This window comes from Camelus bactrianus, chromosome 28 (assembly GCF_048773025.1).
Source record: "Camelus bactrianus isolate YW-2024 breed Bactrian camel chromosome 28, ASM4877302v1, whole genome shotgun sequence".
NCBI lineage: Eukaryota > Metazoa > Chordata > Mammalia > Artiodactyla > Camelidae > Camelus > Camelus bactrianus.
In genome coordinates, this window is record NC_133566.1 from 24687176 (window position 1) to 24702488 (window position 15313).

General features: G+C 35.6%; 1 protein-coding gene across 5 annotated transcripts in view; it reads left to right on the plus strand.

Moving 5' to 3' along the window:
* GCFC2 (GC-rich sequence DNA-binding factor 2) overlaps nucleotides 1-15313 on the plus strand; it is a 51698-nt gene that overhangs the window by 12572 nt on the left and 23813 nt on the right. For all 5 annotated transcript variants that reach the window (XM_074354386.1, XM_074354387.1, XM_074354389.1 and 2 more), the window contains 2 exons: nucleotides 1064-1179; nucleotides 13629-13815. In XM_074354386.1, the coding sequence (XP_074210487.1) occupies nucleotides 1064-1179; nucleotides 13629-13815 (303 nt within the window). The remainder of the gene's footprint in view (nucleotides 1-1063; nucleotides 1180-13628; nucleotides 13816-15313) is intronic.

Genomic DNA, 15313 nt, shown 5'->3' on the forward strand with positions numbered 1-15313 from the left:
GCTTAAAACAACAGAATTCTATTTTCTCACTCTTCTGGAGGCCAGAAGTCCAGAATCAAGGAGTTCGGTTATCTATACTCCATCCAAAAAGCTCTAGAGGATAATCTATTCCTTCACTATTCTAGCCCCTGGGGGCTGTTGGCATTCCTTGGCATATAGCTACATCTCTCTACTCCGTCTTCAATGACCTCATTTTCCTGCATCCCAAAACTTCCTTTCCTTCTGCCCTATGAGGGTATGTTTAATTCCAGTTAGGACCCATCTGGATAATCCGGGATAAGCTCCTCTCCAGATTCTTAGCTTACTCACGTCTTTTACCACTCAAGGTGATACTCACAGGTTTGGGATACTAGCACCTGAACCTCTCTTTTTCTATCACTTGGTAGCCACTATAGCCGCTTAACAGTGGTAGACAAGAGGCTGTGCAGTCTTTACAGGGGAAGGACAGATAAAAATAATTACAGTGAAATCTTACAAGTTCTGTGACAATTGTGTTCAGTACCCTGAGATGGCACAATGGAGCGAGTGAGTGATCAGGTTTGTAGGTGAGAAGGTAGATGAGGTTTTGAAAAACCTGGTCAAATTTGAATGAGTCTTTGAAAGATGTTTAGGGTTTGGGGGCAAAAGAGGATAAAGTAACAAAATCCAGGTAATGGCAGCTGAAGTAAAATCAGATGCTTTACCGAGAAAACCCACTAGGAGACTTCCATTTGATTTCCTCTGAGTAGACTGGAGTTAGGAGGCAGCTTCTATCATAGAAAACAGGTATTTGGTATTTTGAGAGTATATTAGATCATAAACAGAATTAGCTTTAAAAACACTGAGAACCAAGCTTCTATGAAAAATAAGATTTTGCAATTTGCCTCTTGCATGTGGATTTAAAGTTCTAAATTTTAAAACTGTGTGAGAATTTTAAAAAGATTTTATTCCAACTGTGAAAAATGTCAAAGGCATGAAATTTTGAGCTGGTAAGACCTTGATGTATCCAACCTCCTTTCATGCTGTTAATATTTGTAAGATTAATGGATGGTGATAACAACACAAATTTTCATATTATTTCCAGGGAAGAGACATAGATCTTTCTCACAGCAGTGACTCTCAAACAGTGAAGAAGTTTGATGCTTCCATTTCATTTCCCCCAGTAAACTTAGAAATTATAAAGAAGCAATTAAATACTAGGTAAGTAATATTAATTTCAAAATTTACATTTTTTGTAGAAGTTTAAAGAAGTGAAAAAAATGAAGTGAAAAAAATCAGCACTGTAGTCTTTTTAACTATTAATACTAATACTAAACAGATTTATAGGAAAAAATTAGCATCACCTGTGTGACCACAGTAACATAACTGATTTCCTTTTTTATTTTTGTATATGTCTCATTTACTGTTTATAATAGAGATATATAGTGAAAATCAATCAATAATATCAAATTCTGCTTTTTTACTTACTATTTTCATAAGCATTTATCTGCATTTTTAAATAGCTTTTAATTTTTAAAAATATGTTAGGAGTGATGGCAGCAAGATAGAAGAATAAGAAGCCACAGACCTCGTTCCCCCACAGAGACATCAGCTTAACAAGAACATACTTTCCAAATACAGGACAGAAATAGACTCATAGACAGAGAATACAGACTTGTGGTTGCCAGGTGGGTGGAGGGTGGGAAGGGATAGACTGGGATTTCAAAATTGGAGAATAGATAAACAAGATTACACTGTATAGCACAGGGAAATATACACAAAATGTTATGGTAGCTGACAGAGAAAAAAATGTGACAATGAGTGTGTATATGTCCATGTATGACTGAAAAATTGTGCTGAACACTGGAATTTGACACAACATTGTAAAATGATTATAAATCAATAAAAAAAAGTTAAGAAAAAAAAAACATACTTTCCAAGAAACCTTTATGAGTCCTCCAGAAATCAGTTAGGAAGTTGTAGTACCCCAGACAAATTCAAAGCCCAGAATAGCTACATTTTAATGGATAAGGAAAGCCATTTTATTGCCACTGCATCAGCCCCTCCCACAAGTCAGCACTGCTTTTGATGGAGAGAAAAAAACTCAACTGCTGGCTTCTCCATTGGGAAGGGAAAAGATTGGAACATGCGTTCCAGCTTTTGGGGGACTCGGTTCTGTCTTGTCTATCCCAGAGCACTGATAGGGACCATCAAACCTTGGATGCCTGAGGGCCACAGAGGACAAGAGAGATCTAAGCAGCTTGCTGCAGAGCCAGAAAGCCTGCAGTAATTTAAACACTAGAGGGACCAACCACAAACTCCAGAAAAAGAAACCCACAAACCTCTCGAATTGGGAAATTCCATATAGAAGCCCAAAGAAGGTGCATCCTCCATGAGAGGTTTGAGAAGACACTCTTTCCCCCATGACCCCGCTGGGAATCTCCAGCCAGACTGACTGAAATGCACTTAAGAAGAACAGTTTAATATGGGGGAGAAATTTCCCTTAAGTGCATTTTCAGATACACAAAACACAATGAAAAGATAATCAGACACATGAAGAACAGGGAAACATGACCCAGTCAAAGGACTAAAATAAATCTCTATAACCAAACTTAAAGAAACAGAGGTCTATAAATTACCTGATGGAGAATTCAGAATAATCCTCTTAAAAAAGCTTAATGTACCTTAAGAGAACACAGACTAAAGAAATCAGGGAGACGATAAATGAACAAAGAAATATCAACAGAGATAGAAACTGTTTTTTAAAAAAAAACAGAGGTTCTGGAGCTGAAGAATACAGTAACCAAACTGAAAAACTCACTGGAGCGTCTCAGTAGCAGACTCTGTCAAGCAGAATAAACAAGCAGTGACCTCAAAGACTGATCATTGAAATTACCAAGTCAGAGTAACAGAAAGGAAAAAGAATAAAGAAAAGTGAAGAAGGCCTAAGGGATTTATGTGATGCTGTCAAGCAGAACAGCATAGACATTATGGGAATCTGAGAAATAGAAGAGTGGCAGACTAGGGCAGAGAGCTTATCTGAAGATGTCATGGCCAAAAACTCACCAGTCTGAGGAAGGAAATGGATATTCACCTTCAAGAAGATCAAAAGACCCCAACAAGTGTGATCCCAAAGAAGCTTACACTGAGACACATTGTAATCAAACTTTATAAATGCAAAGAAAGAATTTAGAAAGCCACAAGACAGAATCACCTCATTATGTACAAGGCAGCCCCATAAGATTAACAGGCGATTTCTCAACAGAAATATTACTGGCCAGAAGGGAGGATATGTATGAAGTGCTGAAAGAAGGAAACTGCCAACAGAAATTACCGTATCCAGCAAAACTGTCCTTCATATATGAAGGAGAAATAAAGACCTCACATAAAGAAAGCTGAGGGAGTTCGCCTTCAACCTGCCTTACAGAAATTGCTAAAGATGTCTTTCAAGTTGAAATGAAAGGACGCTAGACAGTAGCATGAAGCATACAAAAACACAAAGTTCTTGGGTAAAAATAAATATAGAGATAAATGCGGAATCCTGTAATACTGTAAGAGTCGTCTGAAAATCACTTTTCATTCAGGTGTAGAATTTAATACATAAAAGCACAAAAAAAACTAACATTATCTTAAGGGATACAGAATTTTAAAATGTAATTTGTGACGTCAATAACAAAAAGTGGAGCGGGAGATATAAAGGAGTAGAGTTCTTGTATGTGATTGAAATTAGATTATCAGTTTAAAATAGATTTTTAGAATTAGATGTTTTGTATAATCCCCATGGTAAACACAGAGAAAATACCTATAGAAGATATGAAAAAGAAAATATTTTCAGGACCCAACACATGTCACTGCAGAAAAATCAACAAAAAACTACATGTGCATTGAACATTGGAGTATCTAACTATGTGAAGTAAACATTGTCAGAGCCGAAGGGAGAAATAGCAATAAATAATAATATGGGACCAATATCACACTTCCAATAATTTATAAAACATCAAGGCAGAAAATCATTAAGGGGACAGTGATCTTGAACAAAACTAAGTGGACCTAGCAAACATACAGAATGTTCTACCCAACAGTAGCAGAATATACATTCTTTTCAAGCATATACAGCATACTCTGCAGCATAGATCCCATGTTAGATCACAAACAAGTCTTAACAAATTAAGATTCAAATCAAGTATCTTTCCAAATACAGTGTGGTGAGACTAGAAGTGAGTAACAGGAATAAGAATGGAAAATCACAAAAGTGTAGTTGATTTATATTGTTAGTTTCAGGTCTATAGTAAAGCAATTCAGAGATATATATATATATATATATATATATATATATATGTATTTCTTTCAGATTCTTTTACATTATATGTTATTACAAGAAATTAAATATACTTCTTTATGCTATACAGTAGGTCTTTGTTGTTTATCTATTTTATACATAGTAATGGGTATCTATTCATCCCAAACTCCTAATTTATCCCTCCACCCTACCTTTCCCCTTTGATAACCATACATTGTTTTCTATACCTGTGAGTCTATTTATGGTTTGTAAATAAAATTTGTATCTTTTGTAGTTTTTAGATTCCACATATAAGTGGTGTTATATGATATTTTTTCTCTGTCTGACTGACTTCACTTAATATGATAATTTCTTGGTCTGTTCATGTTTCTACAAAAGGCATTATTTCATTCTTTTTTATGGCTGAGTAATAATCCATTGTATATATAAACCACATCTTCTTTATCCAGTCATCTGTCAATGAACATTTAGATTGTTTCCATGTCTTAGCTATTGTAAATAGTGCTGCCGTGAACATTGGGGTGTATAATATATCTTTTCAGATTGGAGTTTTCTCCAGATATATGCCCAAGAGTGGGTTTGCTGGCTCATATGGTAAATCTATTTTTAGTTTTTTGAAATATCTCCATGCTGTTTTCCAAGTGGCTGCATCAAATTATATTCCCACCAACAGTATAGGAGGGTTCCCTTTTCTCCACACCCTTTCCAGTGTTTATTGTTTGTAGACTTCTTAATAATGGCCATTCTGACTGGTGTGAGGTGATACCCCACTGTAATTTTGACTTGCATTTCTCTAATAATTAGCAATGTAGAGTATCTTCATGTTCGTGTTGGCCATCTGGATGTCTTTGGAGAAATGTCTGTTTAGGCCTTCTGCCCCTTTTTTGATTGGGTTGGTTTGTGTTTTTTACATTAAGCTCTGTGAGCTGTTTGTATATTTTGGAAACCAGTCCTTTGTCAGTTACGTCATTTGCAGATATTTTCTTCTATTCTCTAGGTTGTCTTTTTGTTTGACTATGGTTTCCTTTGCGGTGCAAAAGCTTTTAAGTTTAATTAGGTCCCATCTGTTTATTTTTGCTTTTACTTCCATTACTCTAGGAGCGGATTTGAAAAAAATACTGCTGTGATTTATGTCAAAGAGTGTTCTGCCTATATTTTCTTCCAGGAGTCTTATAGTATCCAGTCTTAAATTTAGGTCTTTAATCCATTTTGCGTTTATTTTTGTATATGGTGTCAGAGAATGTTCTAATTTCTTTCTTTTACATGTGGCTATCCAGTTTTCCCAGCACCACTTATTGAAGAGACTGTCTTTTATCCATTGTATATTCTTGCCTCCTTTGCCATAGATTAATTGACCAAAAGTGCATGGGTTTCTTTCTGGACTTTCTATCCTGTTCCATTGATCTATGTCTGTTTTTGTGCCAGTACCATACTGTTTTGATTACTGTAGCTTTGTAATGTAGTCTGAAGACAGTGAGCATGATTTCCCCCAGCTCCATTCTTCTTTCTCAAGATTGTTTTGGTTATTTGGGGTCTTTTGTGTTACCATGCAAATTTTAACATTTTTTGTTCTGGTTCTGTGAAAAATGTCAATGGTAATTTGATAGGGATTGCATTGAATCTGTACATTGCCTTGGGTAATAAGGCCATTTTAACAACACTGATTATTCCAATCCAAGAACACAGTGTATTTTTCCATCTCTCTGTGTCACTTTCCGTTTCTTTGATCAGCTTCTTACAGGTTTTGGAGTACAGGTCCTTTGCCTCCTGGCGTAGGTTTATTCCTAGGTGTTTTACTTTTTATTTATTGATTTATTTTTGCTGGATTGTATGGTGGTTCTGTTTTTAATTTTTTGAGGAACGTCCATACTCTTCTCCGTAGTGGCTGTGTCAGTTTACATTTCCACCAACAGAGCACAAGGATTCTCTTTTCTTCATATTTTTGAACTTTTTTTTTTAATTGAAGTATGGTCAGTTTACAATTTTGTATCTGTTATTTTTGATGTGATGGTAAATTTCTGTCTCTGATTTTTTGTGTTAGTGTATAGATTTGCATCTGAGTTCTGTTAGCTAATTTTGTATCCTGCAACTGTACTGAATTCAGTGATGAGCTCATAGTTTTCTGGTACCCTCATTAGGATTTTCTGTGTATAGTATGTCATCTACAAACAGGGACAGTTTTACTTCTTCATTTCCAATTTGGATTCCTTTTATTTATTTATTTTCTCTGATTGCTGTGGCTAGGACTTCCAAAACTATGTTGAATAAAAGTAACGAGATTGGGGATCCTTGTTCCTGATCTTAGAGGAAATGCTTTCAGCTTGTCATCATTAAATATGACGTTAGCTGTGGGTTTGTCATATATGGCCTTCAGTATGTTGAGGTATGTTCTCTCTATGCCCACTTTCTGAAGTTTGTATCATAAGTGGATGTTGAATTTTATCAAAAGCTTTTTCTACATCTATTAAGATAATCATATGGTTTTTATTCTTCGGTTTGTTAATGTGGTGTATCACATTGATTGATTTGCGGATATTGAAATGTCCTCGTATCTCTGAGATAAATCCCATTTGATCATGCTGTTTGGTCCTTTTAATGTATTGTTGGAGTCAGTTTGCTAGTAGTTTGTTGAGGATGTTTGCATCTATATTCATAAATGATAACTGGCCTGTAGTTTTCTTTCTTTATGATATCTTTGTCTGTTTTTGGTATCTGGTTTTGGTATCTTTGTCTGGTTTTGCTATCATTCTATGATAGCCTCATAGAATGAGTTTTGAAGTGTTCCTTTCTCTGCAGTTTTTCGGAATAGTTTCAGAAGGATGGGTGTTAACTCTTCCCTAAATGCTTGGTAGAATTCACTGTGAAGCCGTCTGGTCCTGGACTTCTGTTTGTTGGGAGTTTTTAATCACTGATTCAATTTCAGCGCTGGTAATTGGTCTGTTCATACTGTCTGCTTATTCTTGGTTCAGTTTTGGCAGAGACTGTACCTTTCTAAGAAATTGTCCATTTCTTCTGAGTTGTCCTTTTTGTTGTCATGAAGTTGCTCATGGTAACCTCTTATGATCCCTTGTATTTCTGTGCTGTCTGTTCTGACTTCTTTTTCATTTCTGATTTTATTAATTTGGGCTCTCTCCCTGTTTTTCTTGATGAGTCTGACCAAAGGTTTATCAATTTTATTTATCTTTTTAAAGAACCAGGATTCTTGAAGGATTTCATTCATTGAAGGATTCTTGATAATGATCTCAATTTTCTTAAATTTACTGAGGCTTGCTTTGTGGGCCTGCATGTGATCTATCCTGGAGAATGTTCCATGTGCACTTGAGAAGAATTTGTATTCTGTTGCTTCTGAATGGAATGCTCTATAAATATCAGTTAAGTCCATGTGGTCTCATGTAAGGCCTGTGGTCTCATTTAAGTCATGTGGTGTCATTTAAGGCCTGTATTTCTTTATTGATTTTCTGTATGGATGATCTGCTTATTGATGTAGTGGGGGGGTTAAGGTCCCCCACTATTATTGTATTACTGTGGATTTCTCCTTTTATGTCTGTTAATAGTTGCCTTATATATTTAGATGCTCCTATGTTGGGTACATAATGTATTTACAATTGTTGTATCTTCTTGGATTGTTCCCTGTGATCATTACGTAGGGTCCTTCTTTGTCTCTTATAACAATCTTTAAAGTTTATTTTGTCTGATATAAGTATCGCAACTCCAGCTTTCTTTTAATTTCCATTTGCACGGAACACCTTTTTCCATCCTGTCACTTTCAGCTCGTATGTGTCTCTAGATCTGAAGTTTGTCTCTTGTAGGCAGCAGTTGTATGGGTCTTGTTTTTGTATTCATTTAGCCAGTCTTTGTGTTTTGGTTGGAGTATTTAGTCTGTGTACAGTTAAGATAATTACCAGTATATATTTTTTTATTGCCGTTTTGTTAACTGTTTCGGATTTGTTTCTGTAGGTCTTTTTTTCCCCTTTCCTCTTCTGTTCTCTTCACTTGTGATTTGGTGACTCTCTTCAGTGTTACGTTAGGATTCATTGCTCTTTTCTGAATAAACACTCTCTTGAAGAACCAATTGACCAAAGAAGAAATCACAGTGGAAACTATAAAACAGCTTGAGGCAAAGGAAAGCAAAAACACAATATACTGAAAGTTACAGGATGCAGCCAAGGCAGTACTAAGGTGTTAGCAGTAAACACTGACATTAAAAAGGAAGAGAGTTATCAAATCAGTGACCTAACTGTACCTCAACAAACTTAGAAAAGAACAAACTAAGCCCAGAGTTAGCAAAAGGAAGGAAGTAATAAAGATAAGGGCAGAAGGAAATATAATAGAGAATAGAAAAACAACTGAAGAAAACTAAAAATGGAGAGGATTTTTTTCCCCACAATCCAAAAAACTGACAGACCCTTAGCTTGACTATGTGAAAAGGAGAATAGTTTCAAGTAACAAAAAAAGGAACAGGGAGACATTACAACTAATGCCACAGAAACAAAGAGGATCTTAAGGTACTGCTGTGAACAGTTACACAGCAACAAGCTAGATAACCGAGGAGAAATGGATCAGTTTGTAGAAACATACGACCTACTGAGGCTGATTTATAAAGAAATAAAAAGTCTGAGCAAACCTGTTACTAGTAAAGGGATGAATTAGTAATCAGAAGTCTGCCAACAAAGATAAGCCCAGGGCAGAGGCCTCACGGAAAGATAAGTCAACATCATTCCTTCTCAGACCTTTCCAGAAAGCTGAAGAGGAGGTAACGTTCCCAGGCTCACTCTGGGAGCTCAGCATGACGCTGGGCCCAAACTCTCAAAGATAGCACAGGAAAAGGAAGTGTATAAACCAGATATCCCCGGTGAATGTTGAAAATTCCCGTAAGATCCTAGCGCACAGAACTAACAGTACATTGAAGGGATTATGCGCCGTGACCAAGTGGGATTTATTCCAAGGAGACAAGGGTGATTTAACATCATAAAGGGCAGAAACCACATGACCATCTCAGTGCAGAAGAAGCATTTGACAGAATTTGGTACACTTCCATGATTAAAAACAGCCAACTAGGAATACAAGCAAATTGCTTGAACACAGTAATGACTATAAATGAGAAGACCACAGCTATCATGTCCAGTAGTGGAAAACGGAAAGCTTTCCCTTTAAGACCAGGAACAAGGTGAGGATGCCTGTTCTTGTCGCTTTCATTGAACAAAGTATTGGAAGCCCTAGCCAGAGAGTTCAGGCAAGAAAAGGAAGTAAAAGACATCCCGATAGGAGAGGAAGAAGTGAAATTACCTCTGTTGGCAGACAGTATGATCTTACATGTAGGAAAACCTGAAGACTACACCTATACACACGTATGTGTGCACGCGCTCACACAAACCCTGATAGAGCTAATAAGTCTATCAAAACTGCATAATAAAAAGTCACTACATGAAAGTCAGCTGTTTCTATGCATAGCAATGAAAAGTCCAAAAAATATGTTTAGAAAACACTTCTAGTAGCATCAGAAAGGATAAAACTTAGGGTTAAACTTAGTCAAGGAGGCCAAAGATTTGTACACTGATAATTACATAACACTGCTGAAGGATGTCGAAGATGAAAATAAACGGAAAGACATCCCATGTTCATGAAGTACAGTGCTTAATATTGTTAAGAATGTTCATATTACCCAAAGCAGTCTGTAGATGCAGGGCATCTCTATAAAAATTCCAATGGCATTTTTTTGCAGAAATAGAAAAAAATCCTAAAATTCATATGGAGTCTCAAAAGGACCGAAGAAAGAAAAGCACAGGCAACAAAAACAAAAATAGACAATTGGGATTACATCAAACTAAAAAGCTGCTGCCTAACAAAGGACGTAATCAACAGAGTGAAAAGGCAGCCTATGGAATAGGAGAAAATATTTGCAAACCATGTGTGTGATAAATGGTTACTACCCAAAATACATGAATAGCTCCTTTAACTCAGCAACAAAAAAGCAGTCCCGCTGGAAAACGGGCAAAGGCCTGGAATAGACATTTCTCAAAGGAGACATGCAAGTGGCCGACAGACATGAAGAGACGCTCAGCGTCACTGACATCAGGGAGTTACAAATCAAAACCACAGTGAACACGCCTCGTACTCGTTAGGGTGGCCACTATGAAAAATATAGAATTGGCTAGTGTTAAATATGTAGAGAAAAGGAAACTTAAACATTGTTGGTGGGAATGTAAGATGGTGCGGTTGCTATGGAAAACAATATGGAGATTTTTCTGCAGGAGTTAAAGATAGAATTACTATATGATCCAGCAACCCTGCTCTTGGATATATAACCTAAAGAACTGAAAGCAGTTGAAGAGCTTTTTGTACACCCTTGTTCATCACAGCATTAATTGCGATAGCTTAGAGGTAGAAGCAGCCTGTTGATGGGCATCAGCCAATGAATGGATAAAGAAAACGTGGTATTTACATAAAATGGAATACTGTCAGTGGTAAAGAAGGAAACCCTGTAATGCTACAGTGTGGATGAACCTTGAAGACTGAGTGACATGAGCCAGTTTAAAAAGCTAAATAAAGACTGCATGATTCTTCTTACGTGAGGCATCGACAGGAGTCAGCCTCTTAGGAACGGAAAGTGGAGTGGTGGTTGCCAAGGGTGCGGGGAGGTGAGTTGTTGTTGACCAGTGTGTGTAGTTTCAGTTCTGCAAGATGGAAAAGTTGTAAAGATCTGTTACACTGCAGTATGCTTGTCCTTAATACCACTGCAGTGTACTTAAAATGGTTAAGATTGTAGATTTTGTCCTATGTTTTTGATTACAGTAGAAAATAATCATAGTAATATTTCACTCATCTATATAGTTGGTATTTATTTAAGTAGTTCTGTTTTAGACATTTTGATTTCTAAATTTGTCTATTATAAATAATGCCACTGATAATGAACATTTTGTTCCTATAAGTCATTTAAACTGTTCTTAAGATAAATTTCCAGGGAAGGTTAACTTCAGTAAAAGTTAGGTATATTTTTATGGTTTCTGATACAAATACATTTCTGAAGCACAGCTAAATAACCATTATCTATTGCAACTAATAGTTATCTTTCAATAAATAGTATTAATCTCACTATAAATAGTACCTTTTGTGAAAAATAAGGCAAACTCTGTGATAGGTTGTTTTGTTTTAAATATTTACATCTTCTGTTTCACTAGTCAGGATCTAGTGTGCACCTTTAGATACATAAAAGAATAAATATGACAGTAAAAGTCTAATTGTCCTTACACTGTTTGATACAAGGAGAGAGCTTGGTTCTCCTGCCACCAAGCAAGTAGTTGTGAAGAATCTTTTAATTGCTTTTTTTTTAAATACCTGAGAATTTTTTCTGATGCTTGGGAATAGGTTCAAAATTTTCTTCTGTATCTTTCGTATAAATCAGGTTTAAGTTGCTTCATTCCTTGAGCACACTGCAACTCAAGTATGTTGGTCATAGTTCATTTAAATAGTTTAATATAGAAAAAGACATTTTGTAACATTTTATAGTGCAATAAATTAATGAAAATTTTAGATGTACCATTTTCTAGACATCAGGTTATCTCTGTATGCTAGGAGGTTAGCAAAATACCAGCCCACTGCCTGTTTTTGTAACGAGGGTTTCTTGGAAGACAGCCATCTTGTGCACTTACATGTTGTCTGGCTGCTTTCATGCTGCAACGTAGAGCTGAGGACTTGCAGTAGCAACCGTGGAGCTTTGCAAGCCTGAAATACTGACTGGCCCTTTACGGAAAAAGTTTGCCAACTTCTGTTCTAGATCAGTGTTTTTCAATAGTGATGTTAAATGATGAGATTGTCTTGACTAAAGATTATTTTTGTAATAATTTCACTACCATTTACTCTCCTGATACAGAGCTAGAATTACAGCAGTTGCATCTGGAATTGCATATAACTCAGAACTTTTTCCTTTTTTTTTTGAGATTGTGTTTGAATGAGAGGATTGTCTTGCATGAATAATAGAATATTAAAAAGATAGCAGATCACTGAAAAAGATTAGCATTTCACTTTATCTGAATAAATGTTATTTTTAGCTTTAGTATACTTTTTTTAATTAGGTTTTTTATTTTAAAAGAAAATCCATTCTTAACAATTTAAAGACAAAAAAGTCAAATGATACAAAAGCTTATACAGAGAAAAGGAAATCATCTTCCCCAGAGGAAACCATTGCTACCAATTTCCAACGTTTCCTTAAGGAAGTAATGTATGTGTGTGTCTCTATAAGCACATATATACTTGCATATTGCCCCATTTTAATGTGAAAATGAAGCTCACTTACCTATCCTGTTCCATGCCTTGTTTTTTCATATATGTACTTAAAAGTTTACTGCTATAACCAGTAATATTGTACTTAAAGCACTTTATTCATAATGTTTATTATGCATTATTATCTTGGTTTATTTCTTAACTATTTTTTATATAAAGCAAAGAAAGGTTTTGAAAGACAAATACAATAGTCAGTGTTGCAAGGAGACTTGAGAAGAGGACACTTGGCCTAAGCAAGTGCTTATTAGTGAGTTTAGCAGGAGTATAATTTTAAAAACATTGTCTGATTCAAGTCCAGATACTATGAATTTGTTATTTGTAGTTAATTCTCGAATTGTAATGTGCTCACAGTATCAAGTAGTAGTGAAAAACACATTCCAGATGTTAAGTGTTTCTTATTCCTCCATTGGTATGTGTATGTAAGGGATATGTGAATTTTAAAAGATAAGTAGATGTTAAATTATATTTGGCAGTTTTTTCATGTTGCATCAGTTGATGCATGTGATACTCACAAGAGGCGAAAGAAGGTGAGCTGTCTGGACTCAGCAGAGCGATGTAGGGGCTACAGCAAGCAACAGAGGAAAGAAACACTCCTCAGGGAACATGAGATTCTAATGACAAGTGAAACAGAAACCGTTATGAGTCGCAAAACAGATAGATTATAGCTAACTGTAACATGCTCGGGTGGTTTTAATGCCCGCTCAGGTACCTGTATTCCAGAGAAGACCACAGGCTGATCTGATAGTAACTCCACGTGGACTCCTGTGTTTCAGAGAGAAGACACTGATTTTCTAGCACCTCATCTAGTTTACAGAATTCTGATCAGTTCACACTGACTTCTCTGAAACTACCCTGTGATTAGCTCCAGCACCTAAAAGCCTCTGAGTGTCCTTTTGAGACGTCTGTTACTTCGGTGTCGTCCTTTGCTCCACAAGTCTCATAAACCCTGGTTTGTATGTGGCTTCAGGTTCCCTGGTGGTCTCTGTAAGGTAGCTTTGAAAAAATTTTCATTACACTGCTACTTATGATAGTAGAAATCAAAGTCTGAAGTATAAAGCACTTTTTATTTATTTTTATTTTGTTTATTTAGATTAGCATTACTGCAGGATACTCACCGCTCACACCTGAGGGAGTATGAAAAATACATACAAGACATCAAGAGCTCAAAGAGTACCATCCAGAACTTAGAGAATTCATCAGATCAAGCTCTAAATATTAAATTCTATAAGAACATGAAAATTTATGTGGAAAATTTAATTGACTGTCTTAGTGAAAAGGTACATGTCTGTAAATATTTAGCCATTTCTTTTTTATGGAGAAATTCCCTTACCATGTGAATTTTTTTGAAGTCTAAATCCCACAACTAAATACTTTCCTCTAGGCTTTTTCCTACACATTTTGACACACTAGGATATTAAGCATTTCCTTGATGTTGGACAGTTAGATTTTTTTGCTATTATTTTGCAATTATGGATAGCAGTATAAAGTTTTATGTATAAATTTTTGTGTTAATATTCCATGTGTTTAAGAAAAATTACTAGAAAGTAAATTATTAAGTCAAAAGGTATAAATATCTTTAAGGCTAAATTATCCTCCAGAAAGATTGTATTAATTTCTAGTTTACTACATTAAAAAATGGTTTTTGTTTTTACATATTTATTTTGTTCTCAAACAAACCCATTGTTTTATTGACACATGCGGTTTTTCTTCTTTTGAATTGTTCGTGTCCTTTGCCCTGTTGTCTTTTGGGTTCATACCAGGGTTTTGGTGTTTTTCTGTTTTGTTTTGTTTTCTTTTCCTTCTTTTTTTTTTTTTTTTTGCCAGAATATGATAAACAACTCTTTATTGCTTAACAATGTTAATGCTTTATCCTATTTGATGTAGGTAAACTTTCCAGTTTGTTTTGTCTTTTGATTTTATTTGCAGTAGTTTTTTGACATCAGATGTTTTGAAGTTTTCGTGTTAATTAGATACATAAATCATTCCTTTCTGTTATAATTTCTGTTTTTGTTTTATACATGCTGAGTCTTTACACTGGGGTCTTGAGTTGTCCTTTTTTTTTTAAGTAGACTAACCATTTAAAAAAATACTCTCCTTTCTGCATTTTTATTTCCTTTTAGAGTGTTACCAAATGATTGGGTATTTCCTCCCCCACTGTTTTAAGTTGAGTACCTTTAGTATCACTTGGTAGTTACTCTCTGAAGTGTTTATTACAAAGTAGTTTCTTCATTCAGTAGAAGAATTACAGCCAAAGCTTGAATCCATAGCAGCAGATACGGAACATCATCGGAGTCGGGAGAATTGTTGCCCATAAAATGGAAGAATGCCAGTTTCAATTAATCATTCAGTTCTGCTTCAGCTTTCTTACTTGTCTGGTTAGGTCTCTTTCATTCTCTATTTTCTTCAAATTTCACCAGTCTCCTCCAGTGTTCCCCTCTAGTCTGCCCACCTCCGCCTGTGAAAAATAGCTGCGTTCGTCATTTCCTCCTCTTCTGTCTCAAAAAAGCATCCTTCTCCTCATCTATCCACTCTTACACGTGTTCTTGACTCCAGCCCGTTAGATTTCATTATTTATAATGTTTATAGCTGTTTTAGGACATTAAGTTGATTTTCTGGTTTTATGAGTATTGAAAGTATTGGCAGCTAGGTCTGTTCCTCACAGTGTTCTTTTAATTGAGATGTGATAGTATTAAAAATGTTTCTGTATGTGAGAACTGAGCATATAATATGCTTATATGTAACTAGTATTTTTTTATAATTCACTAATGATGACCC